Source organism: Jaculus jaculus, chromosome 3, assembly GCF_020740685.1.
Source record: "Jaculus jaculus isolate mJacJac1 chromosome 3, mJacJac1.mat.Y.cur, whole genome shotgun sequence".
Lineage (NCBI taxonomy): Eukaryota > Metazoa > Chordata > Mammalia > Rodentia > Dipodidae > Jaculus > Jaculus jaculus.
This window is the reverse complement of record NC_059104.1, coordinates 179,086,733-179,111,760: the sequence shown is the minus strand read 5'-3', so window position 1 is coordinate 179,111,760 and position 25,028 is coordinate 179,086,733. Positions and strand designations below refer to the sequence as shown.

At 49.7% G+C, this 25,028-nt stretch overlaps 1 protein-coding gene across 8 annotated transcripts in view; it reads right to left on the bottom strand.

Moving 5' to 3' along the window:
- Mical2 (microtubule associated monooxygenase, calponin and LIM domain containing 2) overlaps positions 1 to 25,028 on the bottom strand; it is a 236,690-nt gene that overhangs the window by 40,358 nt on the left and 171,304 nt on the right. For all 8 annotated transcript variants that reach the window (XM_045144944.1, XM_045144945.1, XM_045144946.1 and 5 more), the window contains 3 exons: positions 18,883 to 18,957; positions 12,758 to 12,909; positions 9,418 to 10,711 (listed from right to left, as the gene is read on the bottom strand). In XM_045144944.1, coding sequence (XP_045000879.1) covers positions 9,418 to 10,711; positions 12,758 to 12,909; positions 18,883 to 18,957 — 1,521 coding nt within the window. The remainder of the gene's footprint in view (positions 1 to 9,417; positions 10,712 to 12,757; positions 12,910 to 18,882; positions 18,958 to 25,028) is intronic.

Sequence of the window (25,028 nt, the reverse complement as noted above, 5' to 3'; positions counted from 1 at the left end):
ACCACCTTGTACATCTGGCTTACGTAGGTTCTGGGGAACTGAACCTGGGTCTCTAGGCTTCGCAGACAAGTGCCTTAGCCACTAAGCCATTTCTCCAGCCCCTTCGTCCTTTTCATTCAATCCACCACCCCAGCCCATGAGATGTAGCAACACTCAGGGTGGTCTTTCCTTTCAGTTAAACCTTTCCCTCAGAGACCCACCCAAAGGTGTGTCTCCTAGGGTGGTTCTAAGTCTAGTTCAGTTGACAATGAGCATTTGTCTTCATAGTTGTCACCATTATCAACCCAATTAACAATAGCACAGTATTACTAAAACTGTCTAATTAACTTTTACTCATGGAAGAAGTATCAACCTGAAGCCAGAACTCTTGGTAATTTTGAAAAAGTAAATAGGGCTGGTGAGGCAGCTTAGCAGTTAGGGCGCTTGCCTGTGAAGCCTAAGGACCCATGTGTGACTCCCCAGATCCCACACACGGCAGATGCACAAGGTGATGCATGCGTAAGGTCATGTATGCGCACAAGGTGGCACACATGTCTGGAGTTCAATTGCAGTGGCTGAGGCCCTGGCACACAGTTCTCTCTCTCTCTTTCTCATAAAAAAATAAACAGTTTAGTTGAATTCCATTTTGAACTGGAGAGGGGAACGCTTCCAAATATAATGCATGTCTCCAGCCTCTGATAAGAAGGATGTTCCATAGGTGCCCTGGAGTCTCTCTCTATTTTGCTCTGCCCAGCACGGAACCAGCCATTCAGGAAAGCACTTTTCTTTTTTTTTAAATATTTTATTTTTATTTATTTATTTGAGAGAGATACAGAAATAGCCAGGTAGAGAGAGAGAGAGAGAGAGAGAGAGAGAATGGGTGTGCCAGGGCTTCCAGCCACTGCAAAAGAATCCAGATGCATGAGACCCCTTGTGCATCTGCCTAATGTGGGTCCTGGGGAGTCGGACCTGGGTCCTTTGGCTTTGCAGGCAAACGTCTTAACCGCTAAGTCATCTCTCCAGCCTGGGAGAGCGCTTTTCATCTGTAACATTTTCAGACCCCTGCAGCCCTGCCCCACTCTGGTTATGGTGGAGCGCCTGACTTTAGGATGGGTTTCCTACCAGAAAGCATGGAAATCAGGACAAGCATATGAAGCGCGTTTCCCAAAGACCAGAACAGAAGCTCACGCAGTCAGTCCATCCTATAGGCTCAGAAGCTTTCTGTCCAAGGGCTCCTTACAGCGCAGGCAGGAGGAAGCAACATGAGCACAGCACATTCGCCGACTTGAAAAGGCAGTTGAGAGTTTGGCCAGGCCAAGACAGTTTCTGTGTGTGTGTGTGTGTGTGTGTGTGTGTGTGTGTGTGTGTGTGTGTGTGTGTGTGTGAAGAGGGGAGGGAGCTCTGTAAACAGAGCTTTAGAAATGAGCACACAGGCCTTCTGCATCTGTCGCTCAAGAGTAAACTAGAGGCGTATGGAGAGAAACTATGAGGTTTCCGCCGCGAAGTCGCGGGCTAAACCGTCTCACATTTGCACAGGCCTGGGAGCTGTTCGGGGAAGCAGATTGCAGTGCAGATCACAGGAAAGTCGTACTTTATCACTGGGGACAACTTAGCTATAGAGCATAACTTCTGATAGACACACTGAGACAAAACTCAAAGACAACCCTTGAAAGAAGCAAATGTGACTAGCACTTTCAGAACATTCTTAACACTTTTACAGTAACACCTAAACACTCTACAGTGAAATACTGATAAGGCCAACCAGCTAGAAAATTATGATTAAGCATAGTTCTAAAAAGCAGGATGGAGCCAGGCATGGTGGTACACATCTTTAATCCCAGTACTGGGGACACTGAGGTAGGAGGATCACTATGAGTTTGAGGCCAGTCTGAGACTACATAGTGAATTCTAGGTCAGTCTGGGCTATAGTAATACCCTACCTTGAAAAGATAGATAGATGATAGATAGATAGATAGATAGATAGATAGATAGATAGATAGATAGACAGACAGACAGATGCAGGATAAGTCTGATAATAAAGAGAAAAACCAAGCAATAAAAATAGACTCAGGGCCAGGCATGGTGGTGCATGCCTTTAATCCCAGCACTCAGGAGGCTGGAGGGTCATCATGAATTCCAGGCCACCCTGAGACTACAGATTGAATTCCAGATCAGCCTAGACTACAGCGAGACCCTACCTCGAAAAACAAAAACCAAACCAAACAAACAAATCCTAAAACCAAACAACAACAACAACAACAAAAGACTCAGAGCTAGGGAGATGGCTCAGTGGTTAAGGCACTTGCCTGGGCTTGATTCCCCAGGACTCACATAAAGCCAAATGTGAAGGGGCACATGGGTCTGGAGTTCGTTTGCAGTGGCAAGGCCCTGGTGCACTCATTCTTCTTTTTCTCCCAAATAAATAAGTAAAAATGTGTTTTTTTTTAAATAGACTCATAAGTTACACATGGAATTTGCAGATAAAGATTTAAAACAAAAATGGCCTCAAGACCCCCATAATGCATGACCCACAATCCCCATGGGGTCAGCCTGCATCCCCAACAAAGCAAGACTCTTCAGAAAAGGGGCAGGGAGGAGGGAAAGGATGGTACCAACATGTGGTGTTTACACACTAAATATGTCTATACCTAATAAAAAAATAGGCTCAATAGTTAAAAAAAAAATGCCACCGAAAACCTTTTAGTATAAACACATTTAGAAAAGTAGGAGGGTACAAAAGTCCCAAATGGAAATTAGTAGCCGTTCTTCCTTCTCTCCCCGCCACCCCGTCCCTTCCTTTTCCCCAGGGAACTGTACACACGAGGCTCAGGCAGAGCTACAGCCGAACATCTCCCACAACGAAGTATTTGAAAAGGAAATCATCAAAACTCATAGGAACAGCAAGTGTAATGGTGCTGGCTGGGACTAGGCGGCGGACATCAGGGAGGTGTGGGTCACAAGTTACACACTTTCAGTTAAACAGAAGTGTAAGAGATCTCGCATGTAACATGGTGATGGCTATTGTCAGAGTGTAAACATCCCCCCCCCCCCGTCGGCCTGTGTGTTTGAACAGCTGCTCCCCGGATGACAGAGCTGGGTAACGAGGTTACGAAATCTTTGGGAGACGGGGCTTTAGGTAGAGGAAGTGGGATGCTGGGGGATGAACTTTGAAGGTTACACTGCCTGGTCCCTCTGATTCCTGACTGCTGACACGTAACCAGGAGTCTCTAGCTTCCCACTGCGTTGGACAGGCTCTGGTCACGTTTTCCCCTGCCTTGTCCTCAAACTGTGAACAGAAATAAATCCTTCCTTAAGTTTAGTTTGTGTCCAGTGTTTGGTTCAGCGCACGGTGATAAGAAAAGTAATTCATACAGGGCTGGAGAGATGGCTTAGCGGTTAAGCGCTTGCCTGTGAAGCCTAAAAACCCTGGTTCGAGGCTCGGTTCCCCAGGTCCCACGTTAGCCAGATGCACAAGGGGGCGCACGCATCTGGAGTTCGTTTGCAGAGGCTGGAAGCCCTGGTACACCCATTCTCTCTCTCCCTCTATCTGTCTTTCTCTCTGTGTCTGTCGCTCTCAAATAAATAAAAAAAAAAAAAAAAGAAAAGTAATTCATACAGAAAACTGCTACCAAGAAATGGGGTTTTTGCTGTGATAAACCTGACTATGTGCTTTGCTGGAGTGTGGTGGAGTCTGGAGCTGTGGACCAGCGATGCCCTGGGGTGTTGTGGGAGTGAGGAAGACCAGGATGCTGGCGGTGAAGTCCGAGCTCGTGGTATTTCAGAGGGGAGCAAAAGTCTGCCTGGACTTGCATTCTATGGCACTCAGGCTGTGTTCTGTCTGCGTCACAGGCTGAAAGTAAAAGTGACGCACTAGTTTATCTGGCAGAGGAAATTTCAAGGCACAGCAGCTTTCGGGCTGTCACATGGTGATTGCTCACTGCCTCTAGCCGGGTTCACAGTGAGAATCCAGAGATGAAAGCGGAGCAGAAAGCTGTACAAAATGTACATTTGGGCCAAGGGAAAAAAAGATTGTTAAAGTGAAAGGTGGTTAGAGTTGCAGATAAGAGTTATTTGTGGCATGTGGTAAAGAGATTACCTCGGTTAAAGAGAAAGCTTACATTCTGCATAGGGACAATAGGAAAGACCCCATCGTCAAAAGTTCCAGGGTGGGGCTGGAGAGATGGCTTAGCGGTTAAGCGCTTGCCTGTGAAGCCTAAGGACCCCGGTTCGAGGCTCGACTCACCAGGACCCACGTTAGCCAGATGCACAAGGGGGTGCATGCATCTGGAGTTCGTTTGCAGTGGCTGGAAGCCCTGGCACGCCCATTCTCTCTCCCTCTCTCTATCTGCCTCTTTCTGTCCCTCTCAAATAAATAAAACAAAAATAACAAAATAAAATTTTTTAAAATTTGAAAAAAATTAAAAGTTCCAGGGTGTAATAATGCAAATTCACTTGAAAAAAAAATTCTCATCTAAAAAGAAAGTGCCCAAAGAAAGCAAGCGTCCAGGGCATCCTGTTGGAGCAGGCCTGCAAAGAGAAGTGTTCTCCCAGGGAGCTGGCAAGATGCTCTGAGGGCACTATGGCTGTGGCACAAGCAGTGTCTCAAGCTGGCAGCAAAACCTGGTAGCTTCATCCATGTGCGCTGGTTTTGCAGGATGTTAAGACTTATGGGGTCACAGGGAACTGGCACTGAAGTGCCAGAAAGCTGTGAAGGCCACTATCCTGGATGCCCTTCATGAAGCCCCTGAGCGGGCTGTGTGTGGAGCTTTGAAGGCGAAGTCCAAGCTGCGATGCAGACCTCGAGACACAAAGACTAACAACCTGGGTTTGATGCTCCAGTCCCCGTGGAAAGCCATGTGCACAAACTATCACATGCATCTGGAGTCCCTTTGCAACGGCTGGAGGCCCTGGTATGCCCAGTCTCTCTGTCTGTCTCTCTTCTCTCTACCTCTCTCTCTACTTGCAAATAAAAATAAAAAATAAGTAACTGGGCTGGGAAGATGCTCAATGAGTAAAGGGCTTACTGCTCAAACCTGACTACCTGAGTTGGATCCTCCTGAGACCCCACATAAAGGCAAGAAGCCATGATGGGCTTCTGTAATCCCAGCTGATGGCAAGATGAGACGAGAGGTGGAGACAGGAAATGTCCCAGGAGCTTGAAGTGAGTGCAGCAAGAAATAACAGCAGAGCTGGCGTGGTGGCGCACACCTTTAATCCCAGCACTTGGGAGGCAGAGGTGGGAGGATCGCTGAGTGCCCGATGCCAGCCTGAGACAATAGAGTGAATTCCAGGTCAGCCTGGGCTAGAGAGACCTTACCTCAACAAACAAACAAAAAACAATAACAGCTGGGCTAAATCTCAACAGCAGACTGAGATCCATCCAGAGAAGGAAACCCTGACCCCAATGAGGTAGAATGGTGAAGAATGACCTGAAATCTGTCCTCTGACGGCCACATGTGTGCCATGGTACACTCTCACACCCACAAAAGCATTCACACACGAGCACACACACACAAAAAAATACAAGAAAAGAAAAAATCAGTAATCTTTAAAAGTGAATTTAACAATAATACGCGGGCTTAATGAAGATGAAAGTAGAAGATGTGAAAATAGAACTTACAAAAATGAAAACTCTGGGGCTGGAGAGATGGCTTAGCGGTTAAAGCATTTGTCTGCAAAGCCAAAGGACCTCGGTTCAATTCCCCAGGACCCATGTAAGCCAAGTGCACAACGGGGCACATACGTCTGGGGTTTGTTTGCAGTGGCTGGAGGCCCTAGTGCACCCATTCTCTCTCCCCTCTTCTTGCTGTCAAATAAATAAATTAGATATACATACATATATACATATATATAATATATATATATATACACACATATATATGTATGTGTATGTGTGTGCATATATATATACATATACATATGTATAATATATATATATATATATATATATATATATATATATATATATGAAGAAAAATCTGCCAGGTGTGGTGGCACATGCCTTTAATTGCAGCACTCAAGAGGCAGAGGTAGGAGGATTGCAGTGAGTTTGAGGCTATCCTGAGACTCCATAGTGAATTCCAGGTCAGCATAGGCTAGAGTGAGACCCTACCTCAAAAAAAAAAAAGAAAGAAAAAGAAAAAGAAAAAAATCTAAGTTTGAAACAAAATTCTACTGGATCATGTTAACAGTAGAGTAAATGCTGCAAAGGAAGAAAAATCAGCAAAATTTCGTAATAGTGACAAGAACTACCCAAAAGGAGTAACAGAGGAAAAAGTGAGCACAGTAGACAAAAAAAAAAAAAAAAATTCACAGGGTCTCCGTGACCTGCAAGGATGTCCTCTGGCCTCCACACACACGCTTACACACGTGCACTGCACATATACACACAAACAACAAATTACAGCTAGCCAGTTTTCCTCTTCTCGCTGTATGTCCTTGCTACTGGCCCCCTGGACTGCCCACCTTGGTGCATACAGGTGGCAGACAGGGTCAGGTGGGGTGGTGCACGCCTTGAACCCCAGCACTCAGAAGGCTGAGGTAGGAGGATCACTGTGGGTTTGAGTCTAAGACTGCATAGTGAATTCCAAGTCAGCCTGGGCTAGAGCGAGACCCTACCTCAAAACAAACAAAAACAAACCAAAAATCAACCAGGGTCATCTCTCTGCGCCCAGAGGAGCTCCCATTCCTTGGAGCCTCTCCACGTGTGAATGAGGGCCTTGCCTTCTCATCCCAGCCGAGGCTGGAGTTCCTGTGACCAAGCGGTGGCTGGAGGCCCTGGCTCATCCATTCTCTCTCTAAATAAAAAATTAAATAAAGAAAAATAAAATATAAAATATTAAAGGTTGAGTGAGATGGCACATGCCTTTAATCCCAGCACTCAGGAGGCAGAGGTAGGAGGATTGCCATGAGTTTGAGGCCATCCTGAGACTACATAAGGAATTCTAGGACAGCCTGGACTAGATTGAAACCTTACCTCGAAAAACCAAAATAAAAAAATTAAACCAAATAATAATTGGAAAATATTCATGGAATAGTACTGTGTCAAAGAGTGAGGATGTAGCTTCTGAGTTGCTCTTTGCATGTGTAAATTTTTTGAGGTAAATTACTACAAGAAGCTGGTAGCAATCTCTATCATTAGAGATAAGGTTTGTATAACTGTATCCCTTTTGTACTTAAAAAACATTTTGGGGCTGGAGAGATGGCTTAGCGGTTAAGCGCTTGCCTGTGAAGCCTAAGGACCCCGGTTCGAGGCTCGGTTCCCCAGGTCCCACGTTAGCCAGATGCACAAGGGGGCGCACGCGTCTGGAGTTCGTTTGCAGAGGCTGGAAGCCCTGGCGCGCCCATTCTCTCTCTCTCCCTCTATCTGTCTTTCTCTCTGTGTCTGTCGCTCTCAAATAAATAAATAAAAAATTAAAAAAAAAAACAACATTTTGATCATTGTAAGTTTTAAAGTTCATTTTTCTGGGGGGGGGATGGAGAGATGGCTTAGCAGTTAAAGCACTTGCCTGCAAAGCCAAAGGACCCAGGTTCAATTCCCCAGGACCCACATAAACCAGCTACACAAAGTGGCACATGTGTCTAGAGTTTGCAGTGACTAGAGGCCCTGGCATGCCTATTCTTTCTTTCTATCTGCCACTTTCTCTCTCAAATAAATTAAAAAACTATTTTTGAAATTTATTTTTCTTTTAAAAATGTATTTTATTATTAACATGTGAAGAAATATGTTCTATTATGCTACATTTTAAAGAATTTTATTTTTGTTTTTTATTGGGGGGGGAGAGAGAGAGAGAATGGGTGCACCACTGCAAATGAACTCCAAATGCACGTGCACCTGGCTTATGTGGGATCTGGGGACTGAACCTGGGTCCTTAGGATTCACAGGCAAGTGCCTTAACTGCTAAGCCACCTCTCCAGCCCTATGTTGCATTTTAAACAAATTATGGGTTTTGTTTCCCTTTCCCCCTGTTCTCTCTCCTCCCCTGCTGTGCCTCCCCCTGCCCTAGCCTCTTTTCAGCTTTACTTCAACATTTTTCCTTTTGTCTTTCTGCCCTTTCCATACATACATATACATACATACATACACACACACACACACACACACACATATACACACATACACATGCATGTGTGTGCACAAATATTAAAAGTTAGGAACTGGGATGGAGAGATGGCTTAGTTGTTAAGGTGCTTGCTTTTGAAGCCTAAGGACCCATGTTCAACTCTCCCGGTCCCACGCAAGCCAGATGCAAGTGTGCAAGGATGCACATGCACACAAGGTGGCGCACATGTCTGGAGCTCGATTACAGTGCTGGAAGCCCTGGAATGCCAATTCTCTCTCTCTCTCTCATTCTCTAGCATAAAAAAATGAGCAGCCTGTTGGTCTTGCCTCAAAAAAAAAAAAAAAAAAAGGAGTTAGGAACCATATGTAAGACAGAATATGCAAATTTTGTCTTTCTGGGCCTGGGTTACCTCTCTTAGTCTCTCTGTCCCGCTCTCCTAAGAGCCTGGGTTGCCTCAGTCTTCTCAGCTTTCTGAGTGGTGGGATTACAAGTGTGATATCTATTATTAAAGCTCATTTTTAAAAGATATTCAAGTTTATGTATTCACTAGTAAAAATTAGTCACATAGTCAATGAGTAAGAAAGCATTAGAAGGCTAGAAAGATGGCCCAGCAAGTAAGAGAACTTCCTGTGTAAACATGGGGGCCCCAGAGGCCACTTAAATTCCCCAGGCCTCACATAAACAGCTGGGTGTGGCCACGCAAGTCTCTCACCTTAGTCTTGAGGGGGAACAGAGCCTGGAGAATCCTTGTGGCTCCCGGATAAAAAACAACAAGCTTTGTGATCAGTAAGAGACTCCAAGCTCCTCATGGCGGTGAACACCTTTAGTCCCAGCACTTAGGAGGCAGAGGTAGGAGGATCGCCATGAGTTCGAGGCCACCCTGAGACTACATAGTGAATTCCAGGTCAGCCTGGGCTAGAGCGCTACCCTACCTTGAAACCTCTGAGAGAGAGAGAGAAAGAGAGAGAGAGAGAGAGACAGACTCCAGCTTAAGTAAGCACAGGTGGGTGGACCAGAGATGGAGGGGACCCCCACATTCTCCTCCAGCCCTAGCAAGTGCGTACATTCTCGGCCCTGCCACAGGCAAGCACGTGGGGTGTCCCGTGCACATGCTCATGCCAGACACACATCACATACACACTACATTATACACACACACCAATCAAATAAAATAATTTTTTTTAAAGTGGAAGAATTACGGTTGGTTCAATACCTATAACATAATTTTGAATTTTGAATTTTTTGAGATTTTTTTTCAAATTCTTCAAGTTCAATTGGAGACACAAATCAAAGTGAAGGATGCTTGCCTGCTAAGCCCCACAGGCACACCCACTGCCCGGCCCGGATCCAGGACCATTAGGAGAGGACCACTTACTTGCGTGCTCGGCCGCAGGCACAGGGTATGCCGCCTGCGCCAGGGGGGTCCTTCCCAGCTTCTCCGGGGATGGGACACTGTTTCCTGCCAGCCCCTTCCCTTTGAGGCTGCTAAAGAGGTTCCCGATGTCCTTTCGTTGTTTGGGTTCTCGGAGTAAACTCTCAAAGGACTTGTCTTTGAATCCAAGGGAGGAAAAAATGGAAGGTTTTCTCTTTGGAACCTTAGAGGCATCTGGTAGCGTCTCTTGCAAGCTCACCTTCTCCAGGAGCGTGGGGACATCTTCAACCTTGCTGCTGGGTAGGAATGCAAGTGCAGGGGACATCTTGGATGGCCGGTTGGGCAAACTCCTGGTACGGAAGGAAGGGTCAGGAAGGCTCAGGTCCACATCTGGGCAAGTCCTGGCGGTTGGGGACGCCAGGGAGAAGAAAGCTGAAGCCTTCTTTGTCATGAGTCTTCCTGGGGACTGCTGGTCCCCATCTTTACTGGGACTGAGTTTCCGAAGGCTAAAGGAGCGAGTAGGCGCATGCGGCTGGCCTGGGGATAATGTTTTCGATTCAGGTTTGGGGCAGGCTTTCTTCCCACCTTCAGAACTGGGGAGCAGGGACCTTCGGATGGCATTTGCTATGAGCCTCAGGGGGGACTTGGGGGGAGGCACACTTCGCTCCCCTGGAGCTCGTGCAGCTGGAGAGCGCCTCTCCTCCCAGGCCTCCGGCTGGCCTGGCAGCGTCTTTTTCGCCCCCTGAGAGGTGGTCAAGGGCTGGCCCGGTGTCAGCACATGACTTTCCCGAGAGAAGGGCTCCCCGGTCTTGCTGGGCATCTTCTCGGGGTTGGCGTCGTTCCAATCCAGCAGCATGCTCTTCTGTTCCTGAGTGAGAACTAACCTCTTCAAGCCAGACTTCCTTTCCTCCATCAGCTCGGGGCCACTCGCCTGTCCCCTTCTGGCTCCGTCATTCCTGACTCCTGGGTTCTCTGCAGAGCTGAGTGCAATGTTTCGGTCAGGCAAGCACCAGTTTTGCACTTTGATGGGGTGTGGGTCTTGGTGGCTGCTTCTGGTACTCCCACGAAGAGTCTCTACTTTGGGACACTTCTTAGAAGGCATCTCAGGGGAGCAGGTGAGGTCAGCTCCGCCAGGGCACACCGCCACAGAGTCTTCTTGCTCCAGCGCCGGGCCATGAGGCAGAGAGAGGGGCATGTCCCTGGGCCTGCCTTGGGCTCTGGCTCTCCTCAGATAGATTGGAGTAGAGACACTGAAATTGCATCTGGAGATCTCTGGATGGGGGGTGTAGGCTGTCACCTAGAGGGGACAGGAAGAAATAGCAATGATTTAAAGATGTAGCATTTATTTTTTTTAAATTTATTTATTTATTTATTTAGTGAGAGAGAGACAGAGAGAGAATGGGTGTGCCAGGGCCTTCAGTCACTGCAAATGAACAACTCCAGGCTTATGGGCCACCTTGTGCATCTGACATGGGTCCTGGGGAATCGAACCTGGGTCCTTTGGCTTTGTAGGCAAGCACCTTATCTGCTAAGCCATCGTTTTCAAAAAATATATTTTATTTATTTCAAAGAGAGAGAGAGAGAGAGAGAGAGAGAGAGAATGGGCACACCAGGGCCTCCAACCACTGCAAATGAATTTCAAGTGCATGTGCCCCCTTGTGCCTCTGGCTTATGTAGGTCCTGGAGAGTTGAACCAGGACCGTTTGGCTTTGCAAGCAAACACCTTAACTGCTAAGCCATCTCTCTAGCCCCTTATCCATCTTTCAATCCATATCTAACTTCCTTTCTCCAAATCTCAGATACCCAAAGTCAGAAGGAAATTTGTCCTTGGATGATTGGATCCTGCGAGCATCTACCTGCAATTCTCAGATCTGGGCTCTGGAATGAGGTGGTCAGAAAGCCAGAAGGGTAGGCAATGTATGGCTATTACTCATGACAAGCTCCTCAGCCAGTGAGCCCAGGGTCCAGACACTAAGAAAATATAAGATCACCCTGTGGTCTGGCCAACACAGTCCCTACTAAGGGCCACCTTGTTCCCACAGACCTGTCTCTTTAGATTTCAAAAATCCATCATTGTTTCTTCAATCATAGTTTGCAGGTTATCAAGGCAACGGATGACAGTTACCCTTCTGGACTGGAGCTGCGGTGGCAGATGGAAGACCTGTGGGACCTTCTGATGACCCTTCTAAAAGTCATACCTTGCATCTTTTTATAGTTTGTTGGAACTTGGTCTTTTGTAAAAGGAAGACTGTACGTAGACAAGGGTAGCTGTGCCCTGCTGAGCTCTGGTGCCCTGGGAGCAGGCAGGCCACAGGACGGAGGGTTTCAGAAGCACGCACCCTTTCAAGCCTGAGGACTTGACTTCCCAGAGCCTGGAAAGAGGCCGGGCTGGTCGTAGAGACTTGATATATGCATGGAAAGGAAGAGCCTAGTCATGAATATTCATGAGGATGCTTTCTAATCCAGAGGGATTTTCCTGGGAGACTACTTTTTTTTTTTTTTTTGAGGTAGGATCTCACTCTAGACCAGGCTGACCTGGAATTCACTCTGAAGTCCCAGGCTGGCCTCAAACTCACAGCGATCCTCCTACCTTGGCTTCCCGAGCATTGTGATTAAAGTCGTGTGCCATTTTACGCATGGCTCCCTGGAGACTATTTAAAATACCCTCACTTCTGCATCTGTGAGGGCAGCTCGTGCCCCCTGCAAGTTCCTCAGGGGCAGGGCACATACGCTAGCATCTTTGTCTCCTGCAGCGCTGCCCACCAGACAGAACCCGCACCTCTAAAAACTGCCAGCGGGGAAGGGGGACGGCTGTGTCCTCCAGGTGGTCTAGAAGGAGAGGTTCAGTGTTTATAACATGTGCAAGTCTGGGGAGATAGCTTAGTAGGGAAAACGCTTGTGAACCCGAGTTCAGTCCCCCAAACCCACACCTGTCATCCCAGTGCCGGGGAGGCTGAGACAGGCAGGTCCTCGTGGCTTCATGGGCCAGCTAATCCAGCCTGTCGGTGACCTGTAGGCCAGTCAGAGACCCCGCCTCAAAAAAGGTGGGTGCTGTTTCTGAGAAATGGTACTCATGGGTGTCTTCTGGTCTTTACACACACGTACACATGTGTACATACACACATGCACCCACCTACACATGGACACACACTGAAACATATACACATGCAAAAAAAATATAATAAAGGAAAGCAAGGTGTCTGTGAGGAGGCTCAGAGAGATCCTGGCCTTGCACTCGGGAGGACTCATGAGCACCTGGACTCCAGAGTTAAGATGTGGAGGGCGGAAGGGCCACGGGCCACTGGCTTCCCACCTCCTGAGTGGAACCCATAGGGGCACTTACCTGCGGAGGAGAGGAGCCATCTGGAGTGTACCCAGGGACACCGGCTGGAGAAGAGGAAGACGGAGGGGCAGAGGAAGGAGACCTCGAAGCAGGAGGAAGAGGAGAAGGTTCCCGTGGAGGTGGCAGTGCTGTTTTGTTCGCTGGCATGAAATCTAGCCGGGAAGGAACACATCCGATCACAGAGCTGCTGTGGCCTCATTTTACCATATAAAGAGATGCCGTGCATGAAACTCTTGCTCTAGGAAGATGAAGATCCTGGAGAGGAACTCAGAGCCCCAGTACCTACAGCGTGGGTCTTGGAGGCAGGGTCTCGTGGGAGAAATGATGCCTCGGGGTGGGAAGTCAATCCCCATGTGCTTCAGATTCCTGTGGGAATGTCCCGGGTTATGCATCTAGAGTCCCTGAAGTACATTTATTTATTTGTGTGCTTGTTTATTTATTTGAAACAGAGAAAGGGAAAGAGAAAGGGGTGAAGAGTTAGATAGGGAGAGAGAGAAAGAGAGAATGGGCATGCCAGGGCCTCCAGCCGCTGCAAACGAACTCCAGATGCATGCGCCCCCTTGCGCATCTGGCTTATGTGGGTCCTGGGGAATCGAACCTGGGTCCTTTGGCTTTGCAGGCAAACTCCTTAACCGCTAAGCCATCTCTGCAGCCCCCTGGAGTGCTTTGTGAAGATGGACGTCTACTGCTAATGTTTCCCTAAAGTCTTGATGGTTAGGAGCCAAGACTGGATTAAATCTCTCCCTCAATAAACCATGTGAGGTTTCTTTTCATAAGAGGCTGGGTCATCAGCCGTGGGCACTGACAGGGTAGAAGCTCACTCCTAACCAAACGGGCTCTTCCTCTCAGGTGTGTGCCCCGGGGCCCTCAAGTGGTTAGCTTTAGTCTTGGAGGCAGCTTTCAGCCACTGGAAGCTCATGCAACGGGTCACTGCCAAGCTCCTGTTGGCCAGGGAGTGGATTGGAAGCAGTGTATCTGCTCAGAGACTCGTGAGACAGGAGAGAAGCTGGGCTTGGGGAGGAGCCCGTGCTGACCCATGGGCACCCACGATCATCTGGTCCTGCGAGAAGAGAACCCTGACAGCCCAGCCTGCATAGTCCTTCATACTCACATACGTCCTCTCTCCCTGTCCCTCCACCCCCTCCAATATGGCCAAGATTTGTATTTATTTGAGAGAAAGAAAGGGGCACAGAGAGGGGTGGAGAGAGAGAGAGGGAATGGGCACACCAGAGCCTCCAGCCGCCGCAAATGAACTCCAGACGCATGCGCTACCTTGTGCATCTGGCTTGTGGGTCCTGGGGAATTGAACTAGGGTCCTTAGGCTTTGTGGGCAAGTGCCTTAACGGCTAAACTATCTCTCCAGCCTGAAATCTCAAAGTTTTTTTTTTTGTGTGTGTGTGTGCAGAGGAACCATTTCAGATGATTTGAACTTCTTCCTGAGGCCACTGTGAATGACTGTGGCACGTAATGGCATCCCTCAGACACTTCTATGACATTTTTGCCCGGCCTGTCTAGCTCATTTTCTTGTCTGATGTCCCCGTTCCTGCTGTTAGGCTGGCCCATTTGAATTTCCCATTAAGGTACCGAGTCTTTAAGTTTTAGCTTACTTCTGAGCTCAACAAAATACTTAGGCCTCAATTTCCTCAAAGCTCTGGGTGAGAGGCTTTTCCTCAGGGACACAGACTATTTTTTTTAATCTTTATTGGGGCTGGAGAGACGGCTTAGCAGTTTGCCTGCAAAGCCAAAGGATCCTGGTTCGATTCTCTAGGACCCAAGTAAGCCAGATGCACAAGGAGGTGCATGTGTCTGAAGTTTGTTTGCAGGGCTAGAGGCCCTGGTACATCCATTCTCTCTCTCTCTCTGCCTCTTTCCCTCTCTCAAATAAGCAAATAAAAATAGAATATTTAAAAAATTGTTTATTTGTTTGTTTATATGAGGGGGAGGGATATGACCAGGTATGCCAGGGCCTCCTGCCCCTGAAAATGAACCCCAGACACTTTCACTGCTTTGTGTACCTGGCTTTACCTGGGTGCTGGGGACTTAAACCTTGGCCAGCAGGCTTTTCACGCAGGTGTCTTTAACCACTGGGCCATCTCCCCAGACCCCAGACTGCTTTTGTTCCTTGGATCCTCTGAGCAGTCAGTCTCAGGGACCTCATGACACACAGTCAGGGACACTGTGGGACACAAATAACTAATGGAAAAGCCAAACCCCAATTCTCCCCACCCAGGAAGAGTTCTACCCTCCTTACGGGGGAATATGGTAGGTTTTTGGCGTTCTATCCTACTTTTTTCACACGCAAAGGCCAACACGGGACAGGGCACCTCAGACTCAGGCTGTTGTGCACGTATCATCCTAAGAGGACACCCCGCGCCCCCATACACACACCCAGGATGCTTCTTTGGGGTCGGAGCTGATGGGAAAGTGGGCAAGAAGGAGCTGCCGGGAGAAAGGGGCACCGGCCTGTGCCCATCACCCGTGCCCAGTCTCAGCTCACAATGAGATGGTTCGAGCCTAAAAAGGCAAAAGCTGAAAGTCCGTTGTTGCCTTGCTTCCTGGTCTCTGATGCCAAATTCCTTCTCCTCCCCTGCTCGCCCCCTCATTCTCCTCTCCGTCTTCTGAATCTAGCGTCTTAACTTGCCTCAAAGGTCCCCTTGGCTCCACACTCCCTCTTTGTTCCTCTAAGGATTCAGTCACGGGTGACCTTGTGACACAGAGCCAGGTCCACCTGGGTCCACCAGCTGGACAGCCAGCCAGCCCTCGGAGCTCCTGACATGGAACCTGCTTCCTGTCCTTCCTCCAATCCCTGCTCCTACCCTGACTACGGGCTGTCTCCACGCACGGGCCCCATGCCCTGTTAGAGACAAAACTCTTCACGTCTTGAGGGCTTGAGAGATGGGGAAGCAGAGTCCCTACTCAGGCCAAGCCCTTGTCCCTGGGCTGCCACTGAAGGTCCTGTCCCGGTGAGAGGCAAAGTCGGCGGGGGGGGGGGGGGGCAAAGTAAGGTGAGGCTGCATCCAAGCTGAGGGATGATGGGTAATCTCCCTTGCAGGGCTGGTGATATCTATGAGAGCCCCAGAAGGTGGTAAAAGGGAGCTCAGGACCCCAACCTCTCCGCCCTCACACCAGGGGCCTGACATAAGCAAGTTACTTAACCCTTCATACAAGAAACAAGAAGTCTGGTGCATGGGCTGGGTGCGAACTGAAATGGGGCAGGACATAAATGCTATGTGTTCACTGAAGATGAACTCCATCCCCTTTATTTAGTTATTTTATTTATGAGCGTGGGAGAGAATTGGTGCCCCAGAGCCTCCAGTCACTGCAGTGGAACTCCAGATGTATGCGCCCCCTTGTGCATCTGGCTTAAGTGGGTTCTAGGGAGATGAACCTGGATCCTTAGGCTCCGCAGGCAAGTGCCTTAACTGCTAAGCCATTGCTCCAGCCCCCCTTGCTTCCTCTTATATGCACAAGTAGCATCCAGCAAAGGCCCAGCTGGACCCAGACCTGTTCCAGATGCAGTGGCACACCCACCCCATCAGGGTTCCCTGAAGCGTTGGGCTCAAGAACTCTTCCTTTGCCAACTCAGATCCTCCTCCGAAATGCTTTTCTGGAAACTGGCATGGGTCAGCCAGGGTCCCCTGTCCCCTGTCCCCTGTGGGTTATGAGGACTTTGGTGCTGCTGGACCCTCGGGGTGTGCTCCCTCCTCTTGGGTTTTCTGGCAATGATGATCTTTTCCCAGATGTTAGAGGCCATTCTGAGCATGCTCAGCTGGGCACGCGTGCCCAATGTTCTGTTTTGTACTGTAGGACAAATCCTACCTATTGGGATTTCCTTAGGGTGGAATGAAGGTAAATGAAAGGGTGGTTCTTGTTTTCTTGACTTTAGGGTTTTTTTCCCCCCATGAGGGTTGGGATGACAGAACGCCACTGCCTAGAATTTGAGGCTCTGCAGGACAGATTCCGCTCGAGGTCCTGGAGTGCCCTCTAGTGGCAGCATCTTACGAGCTGAACGCATAAGCACTTCCATCACACCTCCGCCTAATGTTCCTTCTTCCCTTCCTTTCCCTCCCTTCCTCCCTTCCTTCATTCCTTCCTTCCACAGACAAGCAAGCCTCAGGGCCAAGACCACGTTAGGTACTAGGCCATAGAAACTGAGGCAGGTTAGGGTGAACAGGGTTCCTGAAAGTAAACTAAAAGCAGGAAATGATCTTGAGCCTGTAAGGGGGACGCTGGTTCCACCGCCTCTCTATTTTCCCTGAAGGAGTCCTCACAGCCCCCAGCTCGCTGAGGACAGAAACGTCCCAAGGGTCTGGTCTTTCCTTATCTCTTCATCCCTAATCTTCCCCCTTCAAGAAGCAGCACCTTGCTGGACGTGGTGGCTCATGCCTTTAATCCCAGCACTCGGGAGGCAGAGGTAGAAGGATTGCCATGAGTTCGAGGCCACCCTGAGACTCCATAGTGAATTCCAGGACAGCCTGGGCTAGAGTGAGACCCTACCTCGAACCCCCCCCCCCCAAAAAAAAAGAAGCAGCAGCCCCTGGCAGGAGGGTTGGACTGACCAGCTCGGCCCCCATCCAGTAATTCCCATTGGAGACCCCAGTCAGAGACACGGGGTGGGGTTTTCCATTTCTGGGGTCCCCCTCATAGCAGGAGCTCTGTCATCTCGCCTTCTCTTAGTCTCTACATTAAAATCTTTCTAAACTTGACCCTCTATGGGCTGAGGATTTCATTCTTTGAAATTCCTAAGATAAGAACCTGGAGGGAGGGACTGAATAGAAGTTTTATGTGACCATAACTGTCTGGCACCATCACTCCTGTGCTAATGTCCAGCCAACAGCCAAGGATGGCTCCGTTGCTCTCAAAGACACCCCGAATTCCTGTATTAAAATGACAGTCTTGAGCTCTGCCTGTGTCCGGCTTTAGGACTGCTGTGGAAAAGCTGACGTGTGCAGGGTCAGCCCTAACTCTTGCCCCCTGTGACAGTGCCGTCTGCCTCTGCTGAGACCCCGTCCCTGCTATGAAAGTGACCATCAGTCTCTTCGCTGGGAGCTCCCAGAGAGCATGTCCCTCACCCCGGTGTCGCTCAGAAGTACTGAAATGGACTTGGCATGCAGAAGGACCAGACCAACGGCGGTGTGATCCCAGCCCCTTGGGAGGTTCTGGGCAGCCAGTGAGAAGAGGGACTCATGGAAAACGTTAGTTCCCTCCACTCCCCCCCCCCACCTCGTTCTTACTGCCTAGAGTCGCTAAGATGACTAAGACATCATTTTAGAGTGTCCCCAAATGAAGCTTGCCTGGACATGCAGGCCTGGTCCAGCTCTAAAGGTAGCCCCTGTCCCAGCTAGACACAGTGAGGGGTGGCCAGTCTGGGTGGAGAATGACTCACTGGCCAGGAATCAGGCTGACTCAGAGGAAGGAGAGCCAGGGTTCCCAGGTCAGCCTCCCCCAGAATGAGGCTGGAGATGGGTGTGACGCAGGGAGGAGCAGAAGCGAGCAAGAGACTCGGGGCAGGGTGAGGTCCCAGCCCCCCACCCAGGAGCTCCAAAGGGAAATACGGCTATGCGACTGTGGGGTCACAGTGCCTCCTGTGGGGACCCCAGAACTCACCCAGCCCTCCCGCTCTTGTCTGGGACCAAGGCTTGCTCTAGAGACAGAAGCAGCGCTGTCTTGAGCTTGCTCTTTTTTTACTCTCTCTCTCTGCTCTCACAAGAGTATGCACCTTGCGTCTCATCATTTTGCCTACGGTTACATGATGCCAACAACAAGCTGGCATCACGGTCCAGGTTCTGTGCACAGAATCAAGTCAAGAAGAGAGCTTGGGCTTCCGCTTCCTCATTTCCATTCCAAAAGCCTTGGAGCTTATAGTCCATAAGGCCCTTTCTGGTACAATTATAGACTCTTAAGGCACCAGGGTTCCAGAGTAGAGGGCACAGGAGGGAGGAAAGGCACCAAGTCCTTCAGAGAGCACAGTGGAAGTCCAGTCAAGCTATTTTTTTCCCTCCCTTGCGCCTCGGGTCCTGGAGGCCCTCATAGCAGAGAAGACACCATGTAAGGAATGAGAACAGCTGCCCACGAGTCAAGCAGAGCTACCCCCTAGCCGGCCCTGCTCCCAGCTCATGACTCACTGGACTGGAATTTTCTTCTCCAGTTCTGCTGTTTGCTTGGAGTAGGAGACTGGAAGCTGTTGGCTCTTTGCAAAGCTGTGGTGGGGGAAGGAGGGGGTGGGGGACAGGGAAGGTGGGGGGAGAGAGGAGTTCGTCAGATGCACAGAAGAGAAGGTTTTCTCCTAGCGTCTATTTACTAGCTGTACGCTTACGCTGACTGCACCGCCCATCGCAATGCGTGTCCCTGACCTGGTCCACGGTGCGCTCGCTCGTCCACTCATGCAACGTTTACAGAGAACCTGCTTTAAAACGGATGCGGCCCTCTCAGAAAACTCCGCAAAGTGAGCTAAGTGGATGGCTCAGCTGGCCAAGGGCTTGCCGTACAGACGTGAGGTCTGGGTTCAGATCCACAACCTCCACACACACCTGGCTCGCTGGAGGTGGTTAGGCAGATTTCCAGGGCATTGCTAGACTGGCCAAATTGGTAACCTCTCTATGAGAGCCTGTGCCAATAAATGGGGGTGGAGAGCAATAGAGAAATCTGTGTGTGTGTGTGTGTGTGTGTGTGTGTATCTGGCTTTACTTGGGTACCGGAAGACTGGACCCAGACCTTCAGGCTGTGCAGGAAAGCACCTTTAACCGCGGCACCATCCCTCCAGCCCAAGGACAGAAAGTTTTTAAAGGCACTCGGAAATACAAGAGTACCAGCACACTTTTATTTATTGACTTTTCTTAAATCCTGGAAGGGTGCAGCATCATATGCATTCTGTGTGCAGTGGCCTTGGCAGGAAGCTTGCTTTGGAATTTGGCTCGAGCCAGGCCACTGTTTCCCTGGGCCCGAGTTGCCTTTTCCTGGATGACTCTTGTTTTATTAGGTTTGCCACTGGGAGTCACTGTGTTGTTTCTGCTTTGTACACACAAGCACATCTCTTGCCCAAGTAGAATTCAGTTTCATCTCAGGCATAAACACCTTCAAGTTTAAGAAGAGCCACGTGCTCCCTTTGGTTTTAGAGACCCCCACTTATAGCCAGCAAAAATGGCCTTGCACCAGAGCCTTCCAGATATATTTATGCCTTTTAGAAGTCTTGTTCTCAGCAGGCCCCAGTTATCTGCCTCCCAAAAGTTGAGCAGCAGAATTTCACTCCCAACAGAGAAATCTTATATTGACCTCTGGTCTCTACATACATACATGACCCACACCCACACAGGCACACCACACATACATGCAAAAAATAAAGAAGAAAGAAAACGAAAATTCCTCAAAGTATGAGCTATCATTCTAAGTCAAGGATCATTAACAACACCCACCCCACACGTTCGTTTATTTATTTATATGTCTACATAAGTGTATCCACTCATTGATTGATTGATTGATAACAAATCAGTTCTGTGAAGCTGAGGCCTCACATCGATGTATGTAAGAGATAATACCTGGAGGGTTCTGACTGCAGGGAGCCAGGAAGCTGCAGAAAGTTCTAGCTCCCATTTTCCTGTTCCCTTCTGATCTCTTCTGTGGTGATTTAAATGTACAGTGTCCCCCATGGACTCATGTATTTGGGATTAAGCCTCCTCCACCTGGGGCAGCCTTTGGGAGGCGGAGCCTTGCCAGGCCACCCGCCCTCTTGCCACAGTGAGCTCATTCTCTCTCCTGTCTCCCTGTTGCTGTGGAGATGTGATGCCCGACTGCTCTGCCAGGCTTTCTCCACTGTGATACAGATTCCCCTCAAAACCAAATGCTGAAGTGAACCCTTTCCTCCTCCCAGCTCCTTCTAGTAGGGTGTTTTGTCTCAGCCATAAGGGGGTAACCGTGACACCCCCCACTCTGGAAACCAGGTTTATTTATTTATTTTTTAATGCAAGAGAGAGACAAAGAGTTGGCACGCCAGGGCCTCCAGCCACTTTCAGTCGAACTCCAGACATATGCGCCACCTGTACATACGGCTTATGTGAGATCTGGGGAGTTGAACATGGGTCCTTAGGCTTTGCAGGCAAGCATCTTAACCACTAAGCCATCTCTCCAGCCCCTGGAAACCAGTTTTAATTAAGCTCCTCCACAGACCGCTCCTGGAGGCATGGTCCCAATGGAAACACATTTGTCAGGACCCTAGTTCCTACTGAAGGGCCTCAGGCATGAGCTCAGCAGGATGCACGGTGCACGCAGAAGAAAACGGACGCCGGCACTCCGGGCACGCGAATAGGCAGTGAGACCCATAGGTGCCGTGTTCCCATGCTGGACCCCTGATGTTCAGGCTCCTGTTTGTGCCTCGTAGCTAGAGAAAATGGAGGGGCATGGATGCACCTCTGAATTGCGGGGAGAGGGGAACAGCCAGGAGACATGGAAGGAGAAGGAGCCCATGGGAGTGATCCGGGTGTGGGAGCGTGCATGGGAACATTTAACCCAGAGCTCCTTGGACCCAAGGCTGGGCCGGCGAGCGCGTTCTTTTTCAGCCCCCTGCTTGTGTGAGCTGTGTTTTGGGTCTGTCATGCCAGCTGGGCTGAGGATCAAAGGCGCCTCCCACCACCCCACACTTCCTTTCTCGGGACTAGAGCATTCAGCTCCTTAGCTCGCTGGCTCTCCTCCCTCCCATACTCCATGGAGACATGCTTGTGCCTGCTCAGTCTGGCAGCTTCCAACCCCCCAGGTCTGCTCTCAGGATCATCATGCCCAGGGGTCTGCAGAGGAGGCTTGGGAGTGGGCGCAAAGTCTTCCCACCTCTTAATTACCCTGTGAATAGTCCACTAAGCGCTTCCAGGTTCCCGGGCGGACGAGCCAGTGGACACAGCGACATACTTCTGACAGCTCATGAAGTCACTCTAGCTCCTACCAGCACTCCCAAATCCCGCGTGCTGGCTGTGACCTCTAAAGGAAGTGAGGTCAAAGCAGACAGGTGGACCCAGTGCTGCTGGCCTCAGGAGGGTCATACCTGACCCAGAACATGAAGGGCAGAGCAAGACACCCGAGCTCATGCATGGTGCAGAAGCTGCTAGTGAAAGCCAGCCCAATGGCCCCTGGCACCCACAAATCTGAGCCCACTGTGGAAGGTGGCACAAAGCCATCTTCTTTAATTGGAGTGCTGCCATGGCACAATCACCTGAGTCCAGTTCCCACTATCTATGATCTTTGGTGCAGACAGAACTGAAAAACGTCTTCACCCATACAAGTCGCAGATTTGTGGACGGGGTCTGGGGACGCAGCTCAGGTGGGAGAGGGCTTTGTCCCATGCACGAGGACCTGAATTTGATCCACGGGACCCACGTAAAAATGCCAGGCATGGTGGCACGCACCTGTCACCCTAGTGCTAGGGAGATGGAGATGGAAGGATCCCCAGGGCTTGCTGGCCAGGCTGATTAGAATCCTTGTCTCAAAAAAGAGGCGTGTAGCATTTCTGAGGAATGACACGCAAGGGTGTCCTCTGGTCTCCACACACACATGCATGCACACGAACACACACACACACCCCTATACACACTTAATAAAACAGAAAGATCTACAAAGATTGAATATCTCCCGTGTCTGCTGCCTGGATCGGATGCCCAGGAGCTCCCCAGGATGTCCCAGGCCCCAGGGACTCCCTCGCAGGTAGCAGGAACCCTTAGCACATGCAAGTGCTGACCTGCACTACAAGGACTAAGCCCGATACCCACTGTCAGGTCCGTGCCTCCAGCTGAGCTTCTTCCCCCGCCCACGTGTGCTGTTGATCCACAGGAGCCGGCACAGCAGGCCAGGGGCTTCGGCCTCCTCGGTGGCAGCGCAGCCGTCACCAAGCTGAGCGTTAGCCTGGGGTACACAGCTGCCTTTGAGACAGACAAGTGGCCTAGCAGGAGCCCAGTTCTGGTGGGACAAGGTGTGACCAGCAGCAGCGGACTGCGTGGGCTCACGAGGAGCCCATGTCCCCTGCGCTGCTCAGAGCAGCCCTGAGCAGGGCCCTCCTGGAGACGTGGCGCTGCAGCTTAGCACAGTGCGTGCTCGGGAACCTTTCCAGAAAACTGCCATGCCACAGAACCGCGCCTGTCCCAAGGCTGACAGCCTCATTTGGAAGGGACATCAATGAAGGCTACGAAGCCTTAGTTACTTTCATTTTGGTGCCTTCGGCTCTGCAGGGGATGAGGGGTCAGGGGTCACTGAGTCACCAGCATGCCTGCGTGTGGAATTCAGCAGTAGACTGACCGGAGGTTTAAATAAAGGAGACGATGCCAGGCGGAGGCAGGATGCCAGGCATTGTGGGCCCCAAGTAAGATTCAGTGGTTTTTTGGAAAAGACGTCTGTCTTTCCTTCCTTCTTTCCTCCCTCCTTCCCTCTGTCCCCTTCTCTCCAGCCCTCCTTCCCTTTATTTCTTCCTTCCTTCTTTTTCAGGCAGGATCTCATGCATCCCAGGCTGGTCTTGAACTAACCATACCCAATTTATGTGTTACTGGGGCTCAAACCCAGGGCCTTGTGCATGACAGGCAAGCCCTCTACCAATTGAGCTATGTGTTGTGAAGGGAAAACTGAAGCTGGAAGATGGAAGGGATCTGGTCCCCATGGGCAGTTAGGTACTGTCCATGCTGAGCTTCTCTGAGCAGCCCTGAAAATGGTAACATAGAAATTATTTTTAAAAAATATTTAATTTTCGGGCTGGAGAGATGGCTTAGCGGTTAAGCGCTTGCCTGTGAAGCCTAAGGACCCCAGTTTGAGGCTCGGTTCCCCAGGTCCCACGTTAGCCAGATGCACAAGGGGGCGCACGCGTCTGGAGTTCGTTTGCAGAGGCTGGAAGCCCTGGTGCGCCCAATTCTCTCTCTCTCCCTCTCTGTCTTTCTCTCTGTGTCTGTCGCTCTCAAATAAATAAATTAAAAATTAAAAAAAAAGAAAAGAAAAAAATATTTAATTTTATCTACTTACTTATGAGAGAGAGAGAGGGACAGACAGGTAGAATTGGTGCACCAGGACCACTAGCCACTGCTAATGAACTCCACACACATGCGCCACCATGTGCATCTGGCTTACTTGGGTCCTAGGGAATTGAACCTGGGTCCTTAGGCTTTACAAGGAATTGCCTTAACCACTAAGCCATTTCTCCAGGCCATGAATTTTTTTTTAAAATATTAATTTCAAGGAGAGAGAGAATGGGTATGCCAGGGCCTCTAAGCACTGCAAACGAACTCCAGCCATAGGTGCCACTTCATGCATCTGGCTTTATGTGGGTCCTGGGGAATTGAACTTAGGTTGTTAGGCTTTTCAGGCAAGTGCCGTAACCGCTAAGCCATCTCTCCAGCCCTAAAATATAAATTCTGATAACAATTTGTCCTCCCTTTTCCCCTCCTCCTCATCCCTACACCTTTCTTGCCTCTTCCTTTTCCTCCTCATTGTCTTCTCCTCTTCTTCTTTCTTTTTGAGATAGATCTCACTTTGTATCCCAGCCTGCCCACAAATAATTCTCCTGTCTCAGCTTCCAGAATTCTGGGATTATAAACCTGAGCCACCATGCCTTTTAAAAGCCCACAGGGAAAGTCAAATCTGGACGGTCCTGTCCTCCGGGTGCAGATTCTGATCTCCACCACCAGAGGGCGATGCAGGACAATCTGAGTTCCAGCTCCCAGTGTGGGCTGGAAGGTGGCAAGTCTCAGTTCTCTCCAGGCGTTCCCAGAGTCCCTGGAAGTCAGACATTTTGCTGACTTGCTCCCACACTGCTGCTGATTGAATCAAGCATACTCCATTCCAGAACACCTTTACTAAAATAAGCTGGTCCTGCTAAAGACGAGCCCCCCCCCCCCCCCGTTCTACTGAGGTAGGGTCTCGCTCTAGCCCAGGCCAACCTGGTATTCACTATGTGATGTCAGGATGGACTTGAACTCACAGCGATCCTCCTACCTCTGCTGGGATTAAAGGTGTGAGCCACCATGCTTGGCAAGATAAGCACTTTTTTTATTTTGAGGCAAGCCCAACAGACTGGCCTTAATTTTTTTTTTTTTAAATAGAGAGAGAAAAGGAGAGGGAGAGAGAATTGGCACGCCAGGGCCTCAGCCACTACAACCAAACTGCAGATGCTTGCGCCATCTAGTGGGCATGTGTGATCTTGTGCTTGCCTCACCTTTGTGCACCTGGCTAACGCGGAATCTGGAGAGTCGAACATGGCTCCATGGGCTTCCTAGGCAAGTGCCTTAACTGCTAAGTCATCTCTCCAGCCCAA